Genomic DNA, 23,024 nt, shown 5'->3' with positions numbered 1-23,024 from the left:
ATGTAGTGTATGCACACAGTGACTGCACCAGCAGAATAGTGAGTGCAGCTCTGGAGTATAATACAGGAGGTAACTCACGATCAGTACAGGATCAGTAATGTAATGTATGTACACAGTGACAGCACAAGCAGAATAGTGACTGCAGCTCTGGAGTATAATACAGGATGTAACTCAGGATCAATAATGTAATGTATGTATACAGTGACTGCACCAGCAGAATAGTGAGCGCAGCTCTGGAGTATAATACAGGAGGTAACTCAGGATCAGTACAGGATCAGTAATGTAATGTATGTACACAGTGACAGCACCAGCAGAATAGTGAGTGCAGCTCTGGAGTATAATACAGGATGTAACTCAGGATCAGTAATGTATGTACACAGTGACTGCACCAGCAGAATAGTGAGTGCAGCTCTGGAGTATAATACAGGATGTAACTCAGGATCAGTAATGTAATGCATGTACACAGTGACTGCACCAGCAGAATAGTGAGTGCAGCTCTGGAGTATAATACAGGATGTAACTCAGGATCAGTAATGTATGTACACAGTGACTGCACCAGCAGAATAGTGAGTGCAGCTCTGGAGTATAATACAGGATGTAACTCAGGATCAGTAATGTAATGCATGTACACAGTGACTGCACCAGCAGAATAGTGAGTGCAGCTCTGGAGTAAAATACAGGATGTAACTCAGGATCAGTAATGTATGTACACAGTGACTGCACCAGCAGAATACTGAGTGCAGCTCTGGAGTATAATACAGGATGTAACTCAGGATCAGTAATGTAATGTATGTACATAGTGACTGCACCAGCAGAATAGTGAGTGCAGCTCTGGAGTATAATACAGGATGTAACAGGATCAGTAATGTACTGTATGTACACAGTGACTGCACCAGCAGAATAGTGAGTGCAGCTCTGGAGTATAATACAGGATGTAACTCAGGATCAGTAATGTAATGTATGTACACAGTGACTGCACCAGGAGAATAGTGAGTGCAGCTCTGGAGTATAATACAGGATGTAACTCAGGATCAGTAATGTAATGCATGTACACAGTGACTGCACCAGCAGAATAGTGAGTGCAGCTCTGGAGTATAATACAGGAGGTAACTCAGGATCAGTACAGGATCAGTAATGTAATGTATGTACACAGTGACTGCACCAGCAGAATAGTGAGTGCAGCTCTGGAGTATAATACAGGATGTAACTCAGGATCAGTAATGTAATGTATGTACACAGTGACTGCACCAGCAGAATAGTGAGTACAGCTCTGGAGTATAATACAGGATGTAACTCAGGATCAGTAATGTAATGTATTTACACAGTGACTGCACCTGCAGAATAGTGAGTGCAGCTCTGGAGTATAATACAGGATGTAACTCAGGATCAGTAATGTAATGTATGTACATAGTGACTGCACCAGGAGAATAGTGAGTGCAGCTCTGGAGTATAATACAGGATGTAACTCAGGATCAGTAATGTAATGTATGTACACAGTGACTGCACCAGCAGAATAGTGAGTGCAGCTCTGGAGTATAATACAGGAGGTAACTCAGGATCAGCACAGGATTAGTAATGTAATGTATGTATACAGTGACAGCACCAGCAGAATAGTGAGTGCAGCTCTGGAGTATAATGCAGGATGTAACTCAGGATCAGTAATGTAATGTATGTACACAGTGACTCCACCAGGAGAATAGTGAGTGCAGCTCTGGGGTATAATACAGGAGGTAACTCAGGATCAGTAATGTAATGTATGTACACAGTGACTGCACCAGCAGAATAGTGAGTGCAGCTCTGGAGTATAATACAATATGTAACTCAGGATCAGTAATGTAATGTATGTACACAGTGACTGCACCTGCAGAATAGTGAGTGCAGCTCTGAAGTATAATACATGATGTAACTCAGGATCAGTAATGTAATGTATGTACACAGTGACTGCACCAGGAGAATAGTGAGTGCAGCTCTGGAGTATAATACAGGATGTAACTCAGGATCAGTAATGTAATGTATGTACACAGTGACTGCACCAGCAGAATAGTGAGTGCAGCTCTGGAGTATAATACAGGAGGTAACTCAGGATCAGTACAGGATCAGTAATGTAATGCATGTATACAGTGACAGCACCAGCAGAATAGTGAGTGCAGCTCTGGAGTATAATGCAGGATGTAACTCAGGATCAGTAATGTAATGTATGTACACAGTGACTCCACCAGCAGAATAGTGAGTGCAGCTCTAGAGTATAATACAGGAGGTAACTCAGGATCAGTACAGGATCAGTAATGTAATGTATGTACACAGTGACAGCACCAGCAGAATAGTGAGTGCAGCTCTGGAGTATAATACAGGATGTAACTCAGGATCAGTAATGTAATGTATGTATACAGTGACTGCACCAGCAGAATAGTGAGTGCAGCTCTGGAGTATAATACAGGAGGTAACTCAGGATCAGTACAGGATCAGTAATGTAATGTATGTACACAGTGACAGCACCAGCAGAATAGTGAGTGCAGCTCTGGAGTATAATACAGGATGTAACTCAGGATCAGTAATGTAATGTATGTACACAGTGACTGCACCTGCAGAATAGTGAGTGCAGCTCTGGAGTATAATACAGGATGTAACTCAGGATCAGTAATGTAATGTATGTACACAGTGACTGCACCAGCAGAATAGTGAGTGCAGCTTTGGAGGATAATGCAGGATGTAACTCAGGATCAGTAATGTAATGTATGTACACAGTGACTGCACCAGCAGAATAGTGAGTGCAGCTCTGGAGGATAATACAGGATGTAACTCAGGATCAGTAATGTAATGCATGTACACAGTGACTGCACCAGCAGAATAGTGAGTGCAGCTCTGGAGTAAAATACAGGATGTAACTCAGGATCAGTAATGTATGTACACAGTGACTGCACCAGCAGAATAGTGAGTGCAGCTCTGGAGTATAATACAGGATGTAACTCCGGATCAGTAATGTAATGTATGTACACAGTGACTACACCAGCAGAATAGTGAGTGCAGCTCTGGAGTATAATACAGGATGTAACTCAGGATCAGTACAGGATCAGTAATGTAATGTATGTACACAGTGACTGCACCAGCAGAATAGTGAGTGCAGCTCTGCAGTATAATACAGGATGTAACTCAGGATCAGTAATGTATGTACACAGTGACTGCACCAGCAGAATAGTGAGTGCAGCTCTGCAGTATAATACAGGATGTAACTCAGGATCAGTAATGTAATGTATGTGCACAGTGACTGCACCGGCAGAATAGTGAGTGCAGCTCTGGAGTATAATACAGGATGTAACTCAGGATCCGTAATGTAATGTATGTACACAGTGACTGCACCGTCAGAATAGTGAGTGCAGCTCCGGAGTATAATACAGGATGTAACTCAGGATCAGTACAGGATCAGTACTGTAATGTATGTACACAGTGACTGCACCAGCAGAATAGTGAGGGCAGCTCTGGAGTATAATACAGGATGTAACTCCGGATCAGTAATGTAATGTATGTACACAGTGACTGCACCAGCAGAATAGTGAGTGCAGCTCTGGGGTATAATACAGGATGTAACTCAGGATCAGTAATGTAATGTGTGTACACAGTGACTGCATATAGAGTCATTACACACAGAGGGATCTATTATATAGAGTCATTACACACAGAGGGATCTATTATATAGAGTCATTACACACAGAGGGATCTATTATATAGTCATTACACACAGAGGGATCTATTATATAGAGTCATTACACATAGAGGGATCTATTATATAGAGTCATTACACGCAGAGGGATCTATTATATAGAGTCAATACACGCAGAGGGATCTATTATATGGAGTCATTACACGCAGAGGGATCTATTATATAGAGTCATTACACGCAGAGGGATCTATTATATAGAGTTATTACACGCAGAGGGATCTATTATATAGAGTCATTACACACAGAGGGATCTATTATATAGAGTCATTACACACAGAGGGATCTATTATATAGAGTCATTACACACAGAGGGATCTATTATATAGAGTCATTACACACAGAGGGATCTATTATATAGAGTCATTACACACAGAGGGATCTATTATATAGTCATTACACACAGAGTGATCTATTATATAGAGTCATTACACACAGAGGGATCTATTATATAGAGTCATTACACACAGAGGGATCTATTATATAGAGTCATTACACACAGAGGGATCTATTATATAGAGTCATTACACGCAGAGCGATCTATTATATAGAGTCATTACACACAGAGCGATCTATTATATAGAGACATTACACGCAGAGGGATCTATTATATAGAGTCATTACACACAGAGGGATCTATTATATAGAGTCATTACACACAGAGGGATCTATTATATAGAGTCATTACACACAGAGGGATCTATTATATGGAGTCATTACACGCAGAGGGATCTATTATATAGAGTCATTACACACAGAGGGATCTATTATATAGAGTCATTACACACAGAGGGATCTATTATATAGAGTCATTACACACAGAGGGATCTATTATATAGAGTCATTACACACAGAGAGATCTATTATATAGAGTCATTACACGCAGAGGGATCTATTATATAGAGTCATTACACACAGAGGGATCTATTATATAGAGTCATTACACACAGAGGGATCTATTATATAGAGTCATTACACACAGAGGGATCTATTATATGGAGTCATTACACGCAGAGGGATCTATTATATAGAGTCATTACACACAGAGGGATCTATTATATAGAGTCATTACACACAGAGGGATCTATTATATAGAGTCATTACACACAGAGGGATCTATTATAGAGTCATTACACACAGAGGGATCTATTATATAGAGTCATTACACACAGAGAGATCTATTATATAGAGTCATTACACGCAGAGGGATCTATTATATAGAGTCATTACACACAGAGGGATCTATTATATAGAGTCATTACACACAGAGGGATCTATTATATAGAGTCATTACACACAGAGGGATCTATTATATGGAGTCATTACACGCAGAGGGATCTATTATATAGAGTCATTACACACAGAGGGATCTATTATATAGAGTCATTACACACAGAGGGATCTATTATATAGAGTCATTACACACAGAGGGATCTATTATATAGAGTCATTACACACAGAGGGATCTATTATATAGAGTCATTACACACAGAGGGATCTATTATATAGAGTCATTACACACAGAGTGATCTATTTCAAGTGGTTATTTCTGTTAATGGTGATGATTATGGCTTACAGCCAATGAAAACACAGAAGTCATTATCTCAGTAAATTAGAATACTTTATAACAACAGCTGGAAAAATGATTTTAAAATCAAAAATGTCCTACTGAAATGTCTGTTCAGTAAATGCCTCAATACTTGGTCGGTCTCCTTTTGCATCAATTACTGCATCAATGCGGCAATGTGGCATGGAGGCGATCAGCCTGTGGCATGGAGGGATCAGCCTGTGGCTGCTGAGGGGTTATGGAAGCCCAGGTGGCTTTGATAGCAGCCTTCAGCTCGTCTGCATTGTTGGGTCTGGGGTCTCTCATCTTCCTCTTGACAATACCCCATAGATTCTCTATAATAGATTCTCTATGGGGTTAAGGTCAGGCGAGTTTGCTGCCAATCAAGCACAGTAACAGTGCCAGCCGAGCAGTGCCCCATGTAACAGTGCCAGCCAAGAGGTGCCCCATGTAACAGTGCCAGCTGCACAGTGCCCCACGTAACAGTGCCAGCAGAGCAGTGCCCCATGTAACAGTGCCAGCAGAGCAGTGCCCCATGTAACAGTGCCAGCAGCACAGTGCCCCATGTAACAGTGCCAGCCGAGCAGTGCCCCATGTAACAGTGCCAGCAGCACAGTGCCCCATGTAACAGTGCCAGCAGCACAGTGCCCCATGTAACAGTGCCAGCAGCACAGTGCCCCATGTAACAGTGCCAGCAGCACAGTGCCCCATGTAACAGTGCCAGCAGCACAGTGCCCCATGTAACAGTGCCAGCAGCACAGTGCCCCATGTAACAGTGCCAGCAGCACAGTGCCCCATGTAACAGTGCCAGCAGCACAGTGCCCCATGTAACAGCAGCACAGTGCCCCATGTAACAGTGCCAGCAGCACAGTGCCCCATGTAACCGTGCCAGCAGCACAGTGCCCCATGTAACCGTGCCAGCAGCACAGTGCCCCATGTAACCGTGCCAGTAGCACAGTGCACCATGTAACAGTGCCAGCAGCACAGTGCCCCATGTAACAGTGCCAGCAGCACAGTGCCCCATGTAACAGTGCCAGCAGCAGTGCCCCATGTAACAGTGCCAGCAGCAGTGCCCCATGTAACAGTGCCAGCAGCACAGTGCCCCATGTAACAGTGCCAGCAGCACAGTGCCCCATGTAACAGTGCCAGCAGCACAGTGCCCCATGTAACAGTGCCAGCAGCGGATCTCTCACAAAATTTTGGATACCTATGCAGAGCGCAGCAGCAGAACTGAGTTTGTCCCTGGCTGCTCTGCTTTGCACAGGCAGCGGCCAAGATGACAAAACTCACTTCATCATTCTAAGACACTCGACATCTAAGTTGCTGCCTATGCAGAGCGCAGCAACCGATGACAAACTCATTCCGACGGCTGCACTCTGCAAAGGAACTTGTAGGACTGACAAAGGTGTGTGAACAGTTCAGATATTCCTGTATACGGGGTGTATTTATATTTAACTCTATAATTTCCAGTCCCTGATACGACATAAATCACACTGTGCATTACCAGGCGGCCTCCGCTCACCTTTCCCACCTCGGCGTTGCCCATGCTGATGACTTTGATGCGCAGCGCTTTGCGGTTCTCCTTCCTCTTCTGTAAGTTCGTCTCCATGGATGCTGCAAAGGAGAAGACGAGGAGCCATGAAGAGCGGAAACATACACCGACCTGCACGAGACAGGAGAAGTATACAACATACGTCAATGCTGTATATAAAGAGCTGAGCGCTGTATATCCCGTATATTACAGTATATATAGAGCTGAGCGCTGTATATCCTGCATATTACACTATATATAGAGCTGAGCGCTGTATATCCTGTGTATTACACTGTATATATAGAGCTGAGCGCTGTATATCCCGTATATTACAGTATATATAGAGCTGAGCGCTGTATATCCCGTATATTACACTGTATATATAGAGCTGAGCGCTGTATATCCTGTATATTACACTGTATATATAGAGCTGAGCGCTGTATATCCTGTATATTACACTGTATATATAGAGCTGAGCGCTGTATATCCGGTATATTACACTGTATATATAGAGCTGAGCGCTGTATATCCGGTATATTACACTGTATATATAGAGCTGAGCGCTGTATATCCCATATATTACACTGTATATATAGAGCTGAGCGCTGTATATCCCGTATATTACACTGTATATATAGAGCTGAGCGCTGTATATCCTGTATATTACACTGTATATATAGAGCTGAGCGCTGTATATCCCGTATATTACACTGTATATATAGAGCTGAGCGCTGTATATCCCGTATATTACACTGTATATATAGAGCTGAGGGCTGTATATCCCGTATATTACACTGTATATATAGAGCTGAGCGCTGTATATCCTATATATTACACTGTATATATAGAGCTGAGCGCTGTATATCCTGTATATTACACTGCATATATAGAGCTGAGCGCTGTATATCCTGTATATTACACTGTATATATAGAGCTGAGCGCTGTATATCCGGTATATTACACTGTATATATAGAGCTGAGCGCTGTATATCCCGTATATTACACTGTATATATAGAGCTGAGTGCTGTATATCCCATATATTACACTATATATAGAGCTGAGCGCTGTATATCCCATATATTACACTGTATAAATAGAGCTGAGAGCTGTATATCCCGTATATTACACTGTATATATAGAGCTGAGCGCTGTATATCCGGTATATTACACTGTATATATAGAGCTGAGCGCTGTATATCCCGTATATTACACTATATATAGAGCTGAGCGCTGTATATCCTATATATTACACTGTATATATAGAGCTGAGCGCTGTATATCCTGTATATTACACTGTATATATAGAGCTGAGCGCTGTATATCCTGTATATTACACTGTATATATAGAGCTGAGCGCTGTATATCCGGTATATTACACTGTATATATAGAGCTGAGCGCTGTATATCCGGTATATTACACTGTATATATAGAGCTGAGCGCTGTATATCCCGTATATTACACTGTATATATAGAGCTGAGCGCTGTATATCCCGTATATTACACTGTATATATAGAGCTGAGCGCTGTATATCCCATATATTACACTGTATATATAGAGCTGAGCGCTGTATATCCGGTATATTACACTGCATATATAGAGCTGAGCGCTGTATATCCGGTATATTACACTGCATATATAGAGCTGAGCGCTGTATATCCGGTATATTACACTGTATATATAGAGCTGAGCGCTGTATATCCGGTATATTACACTGTATATATAGAGCTGAGCGCTGTATATCCCGTATATTACACTGTATATATAGAGCTGAGCGCTGTATATCCCGTATATTACACTGTATATATAGAGCTGAGCGCTGTATATCCCGTATATTACACTGTATATATAGAGCTGAGCGCTGTATATCCCGTATATTACACTGTATATATAGAGCTGAGCGCTGTATATCCGGTATATTACACTGTATATATAGAGCTGAGCGCTGTATATCCGGTATATTACACTGTATATATAGAGCTGAGCGCTGTATATCCCGTATATTACACTGCATATATAGAGCTGAGCGCTGTATATCCCGTATATTACACTGTATATATACAGCTGAGCGCTGTATATCCCGTATAATACACTGTATATATAGAGCTGAGCGCTGTATATCCCGTATATTACACTATATATAGAGCTGAGCGCTGTATATCCCGTATATTACACTGTATATATAGAGCTGAGCGCTGTATATCCCGTATATTACACTGTATATATAGAGCTGAGCGCTGTATATCCGGTATATTACACTGCATATATAGAGCTGAGCGCTGTATATCCCGTATATTACACTGTATATATAGAGCTGAGCGCTGTATATCCCGTATATTACACTGTATATATAGAGCTGAGCGCTGTATATCCCGTATATTACACTATATATAGAGCTGAGCGCTGTATATCCCGTATATTACACTGTATATATAGAGCTGAGCGCTGTATATCCGGTATATTACACTGTATATATAGAGCTGAGCGCTGTATATCCGGTATATTACACTGTATATATAGAGCTGAGCGCTGTATATCCCATATATTACACTGCATATATAGAGCTGAGCGCTGTATATCCGGTATATTACACTGCATATATAGAGCTGAGCGCTGTATATCCGGTATATTACACTGCATATATAGAGCTGAGCGCTGTATATCCGGTATATTACACTGTATATATAGAGCTGAGCGCTGTATATCCGGTATATTACACTGTATATATAGAGCTGAGCGCTGTATATCCGGTATATTACACTGTATATATATATTTGAGCGCTGTATATCCGGTATATTACACTGTATATATAGAGCTGAGCGCTGTATATCCGGTATATTACACTGTATATATAGAGCTGAGCGCTGTATATCCGGTATATTACACTGTATATATAGAGCTGAGCGCTGTATATCCGGTATATTACACTGTATATATAGAGCTGAGCGCTGTATATCCCGTATATTACACTGTATATATAGAGCTGAGCGCTGTATATCCCGTATATTACACTGTATATATAGAGCTGAGCGCTGTATATCCCGTATATTACACTGTATATATAGAGCTGAGTGCTGTATATCCCATATATTACACTATATATAGAGCTGAGCGCTGTATATCCTATATATTACACTGTATAAATAGAGCTGAGAGCTGTATATCCCGTATATTACACTGTATATATAGAGCTGAGCGCTGTATATCCGGTATATTACACTGTATATATAGAGCTGAGCGCTGTATATCCCGTATATTACACTATATATAGAGCTGAGCGCTGTATATCCTATATATTACACTGTATATATAGAGCTGAGCGCTGTATATCCTGTATATTACACTGTATATATAGAGCTGAGCGCTGTATATCCTGTATATTACACTGTATATATAGAGCTGAGCGCTGTATATCACACTGTATATATAGAGCTGAGCGCTGTATATCCTGTATATTACACTGTATATATAGAGCTGAGCGCTGTATATCCGGTATATTACACTGTATATATAGAGCTGAGCGCTGTATATCCGGTATATTACACTGTATATATAGAGCTGAGCGCTGTATATCCCGTATATTAAACTGTATATATAGAGCTGAGCGCTGTATATCCCGTATATTACACTGCATATATAGAGCTGAGCGCTGTATATCCGGTATATTACACTGCATATATAGAGCTGAGCGCTGTATATCCGGTATATTACACTGTATATATAGAGCTGAGCGCTGTATATCCGGTATATTACACTGTATATATAGAGCTGAGCGCTGTATATCCCGTATATTACACTGTATATATAGAGCTGAGCGCTGTATATCCCGTATATTACACTGTATATATAGAGCTGAGCGCTGTATATCCCGTATATTACACTGTATATATAGAGCTGAGCGCTGTAAATCCGGTATATTACACTGTATATATATATTTGAGCGCTGTATATCCGGTATATTACACTGTATATATAGAGCTGAGCGCTGTATATCCGGTATATTACACTGTATATATAGAGCTGAGCGCTGTATATCCGGTATATTACACTGTATATATAGAGCTGAGCGCTGTATATCCGGTATATTACACTGTATATATAGAGCTGAGCGCTGTATATCCCGTATATTACACTGTATATATAGAGCTGAGCGCTGTATATCCCGTATATTACACTGTATATATAGAGCTGAGCGCTGTATATCCCGTATATTACACTGTATATATAGAGCTGAGTGCTGTATATCCCATATATTACACTATATATAGAGCTGAGCGCTGTATATCCTATATATTACACTGTATAAATAGAGCTGAGAGCTGTATATCCCGTATATTACACTGTATATATAGAGCTGAGCGCTGTATATCCGGTATATTACACTGTATATATAGAGCTGAGCGCTGTATATCCCGTATATTACACTATATATAGAGCTGAGCGCTGTATATCCTATATATTACACTGTATATATAGAGCTGAGCGCTGTATATCCTGTATATTACACTGTATATATAGAGCTGAGCGCTGTATATCCTGTATATTACACTGTATATATAGAGCTGAGCGCTGTATATCCTGTATATTACACTGTATATATAGAGCTGAGCGCTGTATATCCTGTATATTACACTGTATATATAGAGCTGAGCGCTGTATATCCGGTATACTACACTGTATATATAGAGCTGAGCGCTGTATATCCGGTATATTACACTGCATATATAGAGCTGAGCGCTGTATATCCGGTATATTACACTGCATATATAGAGCTGAGCGCTGTATATCCGGTATATTACACTGTATGTATAGAGCTGAGCGCTGTATATCCGGTATATTACACTGTATATATATATCTGAGCGCTGTATATCCGGTATATTACACTGTAGATATAGAGCTGAGCGCTGTATATCCGGTATATTACACTGTATATATAGAGCTGAGCGCTGTATATCCGGTATATTACACAGTATATATAGAGCTGAGCGCTGTATATCCGGTATATTACACTGTATATATAGAGCTGAGCACTGTATATATAGAGCTGAGCGCTGTATATCCCGTATATTACACTGTATATATAGAGCTGAGCGCTGTATATCCCGTATATTACACTGCATATATAGAGCTGAGCGCTGTATATCCGGTATATTACACTGCATATATAGAGCTGAGCGCTGTATATCCGGTATATTACACTGTATATATAGAGCTGAGCGCTGTATATCCGGTATATTACACTGTATATATAGAGCTGAGCGCTGTATATCCCGTATATTACACTGTATATATAGAGCTGAGCGCTGTATATCCCGTATATTACACTGTATATATAGAGCTGAGCGCTGTATATCCCGTATATTACACTGTATATATAGAGCTGAGCGCTGTATATCCGGTATATTACACTGTATATATAGAGCTGAGCGCTGTATATCCTGTATATTACACTGTATATATAGAGCTGAGCGCTGTATATCCTGTATATTACACTGTATATATAGAGCTGAGCGCTGTATATCCGGTATATTACACTGTATATATAGAGCTGAGCGCTGTATATCCGGTATATTACACTGCATATATAGAGCTGAGCGCTGTATATCCGGTATATTACACTGCATATATAGAGCTGAGCGCTGTATATCCGGTATATTACACTGTATGTATAGAGCTGAGCGCTGTAAATCCGGTATATTACACTGTATATATATATTTGAGCGCTGTATATCCGGTATATTACACTGTATATATAGAGCTGAGCGCTGTATATCCGGTATATTACACTGCATATATAGAGCTGAGCGCTGTATATCCGGTATATTACACTGTATGTATAGAGCTGAGCGCTGTATATCCGGTATATTACACTGTATATATATATCTGAGCGCTGTATATCCGGTATATTACACTGTAGATATAGAGCTGAGCGCTGTATATCCGGTATATTACACTGTATATATAGAGCTGAGCGCTGTATATCCGGTATATTACACTGTATATATAGAGCTGAGCGCTGTATATCCGGTATATTACACTGTATATATAGAGCTGAGCGCTGTATATCCGGTATATTACACTGTATATATAGAGCTGAGCGCTGTATATCCCGTATATTACACTGTATATATAGAGCTGAGCGCTGTATATCCCGTATATTACACTGCATATATAGAGCTGAGCGCTGTATATCCGGTATATTACACTGCATATATAGAGCTGAGCGCTGTATATCCGGGATATTACACTGTATATATAGAGCTGAGCGCTGTATATCCGGTATATTACACTGTATATATAGAGCTGAGCGCTGTATATCCCGTATATTACACTGTATATATAGAGCTGAGCGCTGTATATCCGGTATATTACACTGTATATATAGAGCTGAGCGCTGTATATCCGGTATATTACACTGTATATATAGAGCTGAGCGCTGTATATCCGGTATATTACACTGTATATATAGAGCTGAGCGCTGTATATCCTGTATATTACACTGTATATATAGAGCTGAGCGCTGTATATCCTGTATATTACACTGTATATATAGAGCTGAGCGCTGTATATCCGGTATATTACACTGTATATATAGAGCTGAGCGCTGTATATCCGGTATATTACACTGCATATATAGAGCTGAGCGCTGTATATCCGGTATATTACACTGCATATATAGAGCTGAGCGCTGTATATCCGGTATATTACACTGTATGTATAGAGCTGAGCGCTGTAAATCCGGTATATTACACTGTATATATATATTTGAGCGCTGTATATCCGGTATATTACACTGTATATATAGAGCTGAGCGCTGTATATCCGGTATATTACACTGTATATATAGAGCTGAGCGCTGTATATCCGGTATATTACACTGTATATATAGAGCTGAGCGCTGTATATCCGGTATATTACACTGTATATATAGAGCTGAGCGCTGTATATCCCGTATATTACACTGTATATATAGAGCTGAGCGCTGTATATCCCGTATATTACACTGTATATATAGAGCTGAGCGCTGTATATCCCGTATATTACACTGTATATATAGAGCTGAGTGCTGTATATCCCATATATTACACTATATATAGAGCTGAGCGCTGTATATCCTATATATTACACTGTATAAATAGAGCTGAGAGCTGTATATCCCGTATATTACACTGTATATATAGAGCTGAGCGCTGTATATCCGGTATATTACACTGTATATATAGAGCTGAGCGCTGTATATCCCGTATATTACACTATATATAGAGCTGAGCGCTGTATATCCTATATATTACACTGTATATATAGAGCTGAGCGCTGTATATCCTGTATATTACACTGTATATATAGAGCTGAGCGCTGTATATCCTGTATATTACACTGTATATATAGAGCTGAGCGCTGTATATCCTGTATATTACACTGTATATATAGAGCTGAGCGCTGTATATCCTGTATATTACACTGTATATATAGAGCTGAGCGCTGTATATCCGGTATATTACACTGTATATATAGAGCTGAGCGCTGTATATCCGGTATATTACACTGTATATATAGAGCTGAGCGCTGTATATCCCGTATATTACACTGTATATATAGAGCTGAGCGCTGTATATCCCGTATATTACACTGCATATATAGAGCTGAGCGCTGTATATCCGGTATATTACACTGCATATATAGAGCTGAGCGCTGTATATCCGGTATATTACACTGTATATATAGAGCTGAGCGCTGTATATCCGGTATATTACACTGTATATATAGAGCTGAGCGCTGTATATCCCGTATATTACACTGTATATATAGAGCTGAGCGCTGTATATCCCGTATATTACACTGTATATATAGAGCTGAGCGCTGTATATCCCGTATATTACACTGTATATATAGAGCTGAGCGCTGTATATCCGGTATATTACACTGTATATATAGAGCTGAGCGCTGTATATCCGGTATATTACACTGTATATATAGAGCTGAGCGCTGTATATCCGGTATATTACACTGTATATATAGAGCTGAGCGCTGTATATCCGGTATATTACACTGTATATATAGAGCTGAGCGCTGTATATCCGGTATATTACACTGTATATATAGAGCTGAGCGCTGTATATCCGGTATATTACACTGCATATATAGAGCTGAGCGCTGTATATCCCGTATATTACACTGCATATATAGAGCTGAGCGCTGTATATCCCGTATATTACACTGTATATATACAGCTGAGCGCTGTATATCCCGTATAATACACTGTATATATAGAGCTGAGCGCTGTATATCCCGTAAATTACACTATATATAGAGCTGAGCGCTGTATATCCCATATATTACACTGTATATATAGAGCTGAGCGCTGTATATCCCATATATTACACTGTATATATAGAGCTGAGCGCTGTATATCCGGTATATTACACTGCATATATAGAGCTGAGCGCTGTATATCCCGTATATTAGACTGTATATATAGAGCTGAGCGCTGTATATCCCGTATATTACACTATATATAGAGTTGAGCGCTGTATATCCCGTATATTAGACTGTATATATAGAGCTGAGCGCTGTATATCCCGTATATTACACTATATATAGAGCTGAGCGCTGTATATCCGGTATATTACACTGTATATATAGAGCTGAGCGCTGTATATCCGGTATATTACACTGTATATATAGAGCTGAGCGCTGTATATCCCATATATTACACTGTATATATAGAGCTGAGCGCTGTAAATCCGGTATATTACACTGTATATATAGAGCTGAGTGCTGTATATCCGGTATATTACACTGTATATATAGAGCTGAGCGCTGTATATCCCGTATATTACACTGTATATATAGAGCTGAGCGCTGTATATCCCGTATATTACACTGCATATATAGAGCTGAGCGCTGTATATCCGGTATATTACACTGCATATATAGAGCTGAGCGCTGTATATCCGGTATATTACACTGCATATATAGAGCTGAGCGCTGTATATCCGGTATATTACACTGTATATATAGAGCTGAGCGCTGTATATCCGGTATATTACACTGTATATATAGAGCTGAGCGCTGTATATCCGGTATATTACACTGTATATATATATTTGAGCGCTGTATATCCCGTATATTACACTGTATATATAGAGCTGAGCGCTGTATATCCGGTATATTACACTGTATATATAGAGCTGAGCGCTGTATATCCGGTATATTACACTGTATATATAGAGCTGAGCGCTGTATATCCCGTATATTACACTGTATATATAGAGCTGAGCGCTGTATATCCCGTATATTACACTGTATATATAGAGCTGAGCGCTGTATATCCCGCATATTACACTGTATATATAGAGCTGAGCGCTGTATATCCCGTATATTACACTGTATATATAGAGCTGAGCGCTGTATATCCCGTATATTACACTGTATATATAGAGCTGAGCGCTGTATATCCCGTATATTACACTGTATATATAGAGCTGAGCGCTGTATATCCCGTATATTACACTGTATATATAGAGCTGAGCGCTGTATATCCGGTATATTACACTGTATATATAGAGCTGAGCGCTGTATATCCCGTATATTACACTGTATATATAGAGCTGAGCGCTGTATATCCGGTATATTACACTGTATATATAGAGCTGAGCGCTGTATATCCGGTATATTACACTGCATATATAGAGCTGAGCGCTGTATATCCGGTATATTACACTGCATATATAGAGCTGAGCGCTGTATATCCGGTATATTACACTGTATATATAGAGCTGAGCGCTGTAAATCCGGTATATTACACTGTATATATAGAGCTGAGCGCTGTATATCCCATATATTACACTGTATATATAGAGCTGAGCGCTGTATATCCGGTATATTACACTGTATATATAGAGCTGAGCGCTGTATATCCGGTATATTACACTGCATATATAGAGCTGAGCGCTGTATATCCGGTATATTACACTGCATATATAGAGCTGAGCGCTGTATATCACACTGTATATATAGAGCTGAGCGCTGTATATCCGGTATATTACACTGTATGTATAGAGCTGAGCGCTGTATATCCGGTATATTACACTGTATATATATATCTGAGCGCTGTATATCCGGTATATTACACTGTAGATATAGAGCTGAGCGCTGTATATCCGGTATATTACACTGTATATATAGAGCTGAGCGCTGTATATCCGGTATATTACACTGTATATATAGAGCTGAGCGCTGTATATCCGGTATATTACACTGTATATATAGAGCTGAGCGCTGTATATCCCGTATATTACACTGTATATATAGAGCTGAGCGCTGTATATCCCGTATATTACACTGTATATATAGAGCTGAGCGCTGTATATCCCGTATATTACACTGTATATATAGAGCTGAGCGCTGTATATCCCGTATATTACACTGCATATATAGAGCTGAGCGCTGTATATCCCGTATATTACACTGCATATATAGAGCTGAGCGCTGTATATCCAGTATATTACACTGTATATATAGAGCTGAGCGCTGTATATCCGGTATATTACACTGTATATATAAAGCTGAGTGCTGTATATCCCGTATATTACACTGTATATATAGAGCTGAGCGCTGTATATCCCATATATTACACTGTATATATAGAGCTGAGCGCTGTATATCCCATATATTACACTGTATATATAGAGCTGAGCGCTGTATATCCCATATATTACACTGTATATATAGAGCTGAGCGCTGTATATCCGGTATATTACACTGTATATATAGAGCTGAGCGCTGTATATCCCGTATATTACACTGTATATATAGAGCTGAGCGCTGTATATCCCGTATATTACACTGTATATATAGAGCTGAGCGCTGTATATCCCGTATATTACACTGTATATATAGAGCTGAGCGCTGTATATCCCTTATATTACACTGTATATATAGAGCTGAGCGCTGTATATCCCGTATATTACACTATATATAGAGCTGAGCGCTGTATATCCCGTATATTACACTGTATATATAGAGCTGAGCGCTGTATATCCGGTATATTACATTGTATATATAGAGCTGAGCGCTGTATATCTGGTATATTACACTGTATATATAGAGCTGAGCGCTGTATATCCTGTATATTACACTGTATATAGAGCTGTATATCCTGTATATTACACTGTATATAGAGCTGTATATTACACTGTATAGAGCTGTATATCCGGTATATTACACTGTATATAGAGCTGTATATCTCGCTGTATATCCCGTATATTACACTGTATATAGAGCTGTATACCCCGCTGAATATCCTGTATATAGAGCTGCATACCCCGCTGTATATCCTGTATATTACACTGTATATAGAGCTGTATACCCCGTATATTACACTGTATATAGAGCTGTATACCCCTGTATATCCGGTATATTACACTGTATATAGAGCTGTATACCTCGCTGCATATCCCGTATATTACACTGTATATAGAGCTGTATACCCCTCTGTATATCCTGTATATTACACTGTATATAGAGCTGTATACCCCGCTGTATATCCCGTATATTACACTGTATATAGAGCTGTATATCCTGTATATTACACTGTATATAGAGCTGTATATTACACCGTATATAGAGCTGTATACCCCGCTGTATATCCCTTATATTACACTGTATATAGAGCTGTATACCCCACTGTATATCCCGTATATTACACTGTATATAGAGCTGTATATCCTGTATATTACACTGTATATAGAGCTGTATATTACACCGTATATAGAGCTGTATAACCCGCTGTATATCCCGTATATTACACTGTATATAGAGCTGTATATCCTGTATATTACACTGTATCTATAGAGCTGAGCGCTGTATATCCCGTATATTACACTGTATCTATAGAGCTGAGCGCTGTATATCCCGTATATTACACTGTATCTATAGAGCTGAGCGCTGTATATCCCGTATATTACACTGTATATAGAGCTGTATATCCTGTATATTACACTGTATATAGAGCTGTATATTACACCGTATATAGAGCTGTATAACCCGCTGTATATCCCGTATATTACACTGTATATAGAGCTGTATATCCTGTATATTACACTGTATATATAGAGCTGAGCGCTGTATATCCCGTATATTACACTGTATATATAGAGCTGAGCGCTGTATATCCCGTATATTACACTGTATATATAGAGCCGAGCGCTGTATATCCCGTATATTACACTGTATATATAGAGCCGAGCGCTGTATATCCTGTATATTACACTATATATAGAGCTGAGCGCTGTATATCCTGTATACTACACTGTATATATAGAGCTGAGCGCTGCATATCTGGTATATTACACTGTATATATAGAGCTGAGCGCTGTATATCCGGTATATTACACTGCATATATAGAGCTGAGCGCTGTATATCCCGTATATTACACTGTATATACAGAGCTGAGCGCTGTATATTCGGTATATTACACTGTATATACAAAGCTGAGCGCTGTATATCCCGTATATTACACTGTATATATAGAGCTGAGCGCTGTATATCCCGTATATTACACTGTATATATAGAGCTGAGCGCTGTATATCCGGTATATAACACTGTATATATAGAGCTGAGCGCTGTATATCCGGTATATTACACTGTATATATAGAGCTGAGCGCTGTATATCCGGTATATTACACTGTATATATAGAGCCGAGCGCTGTATATCCCGTATATTACACTGTATATATAGAGCCGAGCGCTGTATATCCCGTATATTACACTGTATATATAGAGCCGAGCGCTGTATATCCCGTATATTACACTGTATATATAGAGCCGAGCGCTGTATATCCTGTATATTACACTATATATAGAGCTGAGCGCTGTATATCCCGTATATTACACTGTATATATAGAGCTGAGCGCTGTATATCCCGTATATTACACTGTATATATAGAGCTGAGCGTTGTATATCCGGTATATTACACTGTATATATAGAGCTGAGCGCTGTATATCCTGTATATTACACTATATATAGAGCTGAGCGCTGTATATCCCGTATATTACACTGCATATACAGAGCTGAGCGCTGTATATCCCGTATATTACACTGTATATACAGAGCTGAGCGCTGTATATCCCGTATATTACACTGTATATATAGAGCTGAGCGCTGTATATCCCGTATATTACACTGTATATATAGAGCTGAGCGCTGTATATCCCGTATATTACACTGTATATATAGAGCTGAGCGCTGTATATCCCGTATATTACACTGTATATATAGAGCTGAGCGCTGTATATCCCGTATATTACACTGTATATATAGAGCTGAGCGCTGTATATCCCGTATATTACACTGTATATATAGAGCTGAGCGCTGTATATCCCGTATATTACACTGTATATATAGAGCTGAGCGCTGTATATCCCGTATATTACACTGTATATATAGAGCTGAGCGCTGTATATCCCGTATATTACACTGTATATATAGAGCTGAGCGCTGTATATCCCGTATATTACACTGTATATATAGAGCTGAGCGCTGTATATCCGGTATATTACACTGCATATATAGAGCTGAGCGCTGTATATCCGGTATATTACACTGTATATATAGAGCTGAGCGCTGTAAATCCGGTATATTACACTGTATATATAGAGCTGAGCGCTGTATATCCGGTATATTACACTGTATATACAGAGCTGAGCGCTGTATATCCGGTATATTACACTGTATATACAGAGCTGAGCGCTGTATATCCGGTATATTACACTGCATATATAGAGCTGAGCGCTGTATATCCGGTATATTACACTGCATATATAGAGCTGAGCGCTGTATATCCGGTATATTACACTGTATATATAGAGCTGAGCGCTGTATATTCGGTATATTACACTGTATATATAGAGCTGAGCGCTGTATATCCCGTATATTACACTGTATATATAGAGCTGAGCGCTGTATATCCGGTATATTACACTGTATATATATATCTGAGCGCTGTATATCCGGTATATTACACTGTATATATATATCTGAGCGCTGTATATCCGGTATATTACACTGTATATATAGAGCTGAGCGCTGTATATCCGGTATATTACACTGTATATATAGAGCTGAGCGCTGTATATCCGGTATATTACACTGTATATATAGAGCTGAGCGCTGTATATCCCATATATTACACTGTATATATAGAGCTGAGCGCTGTATATCCGGTATATTACACTGTATATATAGAGCTGAGCGCTGTATATCCCGTATATTACACTGTATATATAGAGCTGAGCGCTGTATATCCCGTATATTACACTGTATATATAGAGCTGAGCGCTGTATATCCCGTATATTACACTGTATATATAGAGCTGAGCGCTGTATATCCCTTATATTACACTGTATATATAGAGCTGAGCGCTGTATATCCCGTATATTACACTATATATAGAGCTGAGCGCTGTATATCCCGTATATTACACTGTATATATAGAGCTGAGCGCTGTATATCCGGTATATTACATTGTATATATAGAGCTGAGCGCTATATATCTGGTATATTACACTGTATATATAGAGCTGAACGCTGTATATCCTGTATATTACACTGTATATATAGAGCTGAGTGCTGTATATCCTGTATATTACACTGTATAGAGCTGTATATCCGGTATATTACACTGTATATAGAGCTGTATATCTCGCTGTATATCCCGTATATTACACTGTATATAGAGCTGTATACCCCGCTGTATATCCTGTATATAGAGCTGCATACCCCGCTGTATATCCTGTATATTACACTGTATATAGAGCTGTATACCCCGTATATTACACTGTATATAGAGCTGTATACCCCTGTATATCCGGTATATTACACTGTATATAGAGCTGTATACCCCGCTGTATATCCTGTATATTACACTGTATATAGAGCTGTATACCTCGCTGCATATCCCGTATATTACACTGTATATAGAGCTGTATACCCCTCTGTATATCCTGTATATTACACTGTATATAGAGCTGTATACCCCGCTGTATATCCCGTATATTACACTGTATATAGAGCTGTATATCCTGTATATTACACTGTATATAGAGCTGTATATTACACCGTATATAGAGCTGTATACCCCGCTGTATATCCCTTATATTACACTGTATATAGAGCTGTATACCCCGCTGTATATCCCGTATATTACACTGTATATAGAGCTGTATATCCTGTATATTACACTGTATATAGAGCTGTGTATTACACCGTATATAGAGCTGTATAACCCGCTGTATATCCCGTATATTACACTGTATATAGAGCTGTATATCCTGTATATTACACTGTATATATAGAGCTGAGCGCTGTATATCCCGTATATTACACTGTATATATAGAGCTGAGCGCTGTATATCCCGTATATTACACTGTATCTATAGAGCTGAGCGCTGTATATCCCGTATATTACACTGTATCTATAGAGCTGAGCGCTGTATATCCCGTATATTACACTGTATCTATAGAGCTGAGCGCTGTATATCCCGTATATTACACTGTATCTATAGAGCTGAGCGCTGTATATCCCGTATATTACACTGTATCTATAGAGCTGAGCGCTGTATATCCCGTATATTACACTGTATATAGAGCTGTATATCCTGTATATTACAATGTATATAGAGCTGTATATTACACCGTATATAGAGCTGTATAACCCGCTGTATATCCCGTATATTACACTGTATATAGAGCTGTATATCCTGTATATTACACTGTATATATAGAGCTGAGCGCTGTATATCCCGTATATTACACTGTATATATAGAGCTGAGCGCTGTATATCCCGTATATTACACTGTATATATAGAGCTGAGCGCTGTATATCCCGTATATTACACTGTATATATAGAGCTGAGCGCTGTATATCCCGTATATTACACTGTATATATAGAGCTGAGCGCTGTATATCCCGTATATTACACTGTATATATAGAGCCGAGCGCTGTATATCCCGTATATTACACTGTATATATAGAGCCGAGCGCTGTATATCCTGTATATTACACTATATATAGAGCTGAGCGCTGTAAATCCTGTATACTACACTGTATATATAGAGCTGAGCGCTGCATATCTGGTATATTACACTGTATATATAGAGCTGAGCGCTGTATATCCGGTATATTACACTGCATATAT

The 23,024-nt window shown here is 39.3% G+C and overlaps 1 protein-coding gene across 2 annotated transcripts in view; it reads right to left on the bottom strand.

The window, feature by feature from the left end:
- DNAJC27 (DnaJ heat shock protein family (Hsp40) member C27) overlaps window positions 1–23,024 on the bottom strand; it is a 47,722-nt gene that overhangs the window by 19,701 nt on the left and 4,997 nt on the right. Inside the window, exon 2 of one of the 2 annotated variants that reach the window (XM_073673852.1) lies at window positions 6,805–6,945. In XM_073673852.1, the coding sequence (XP_073529953.1) occupies window positions 6,805–6,891 (87 nt within the window). In that variant the 5' untranslated portion in view covers window positions 6,892–6,945. The remainder of the gene's footprint in view (window positions 1–6,804; window positions 6,946–23,024) is intronic. The other variant, XM_073673851.1, reaches the window with a different exon arrangement.

Source organism: Phyllobates terribilis, unplaced genomic scaffold (assembly GCF_046119375.1).
Source record: "Phyllobates terribilis strain yellow unplaced genomic scaffold, ASM4611937v1 Scaffold_3__8_contigs__length_932513732, whole genome shotgun sequence".
NCBI lineage: Eukaryota > Metazoa > Chordata > Amphibia > Anura > Dendrobatidae > Phyllobates > Phyllobates terribilis.
Note: the sequence above shows the minus strand (reverse complement) of the source record. Positions and strands in the feature narration are given on the sequence as shown.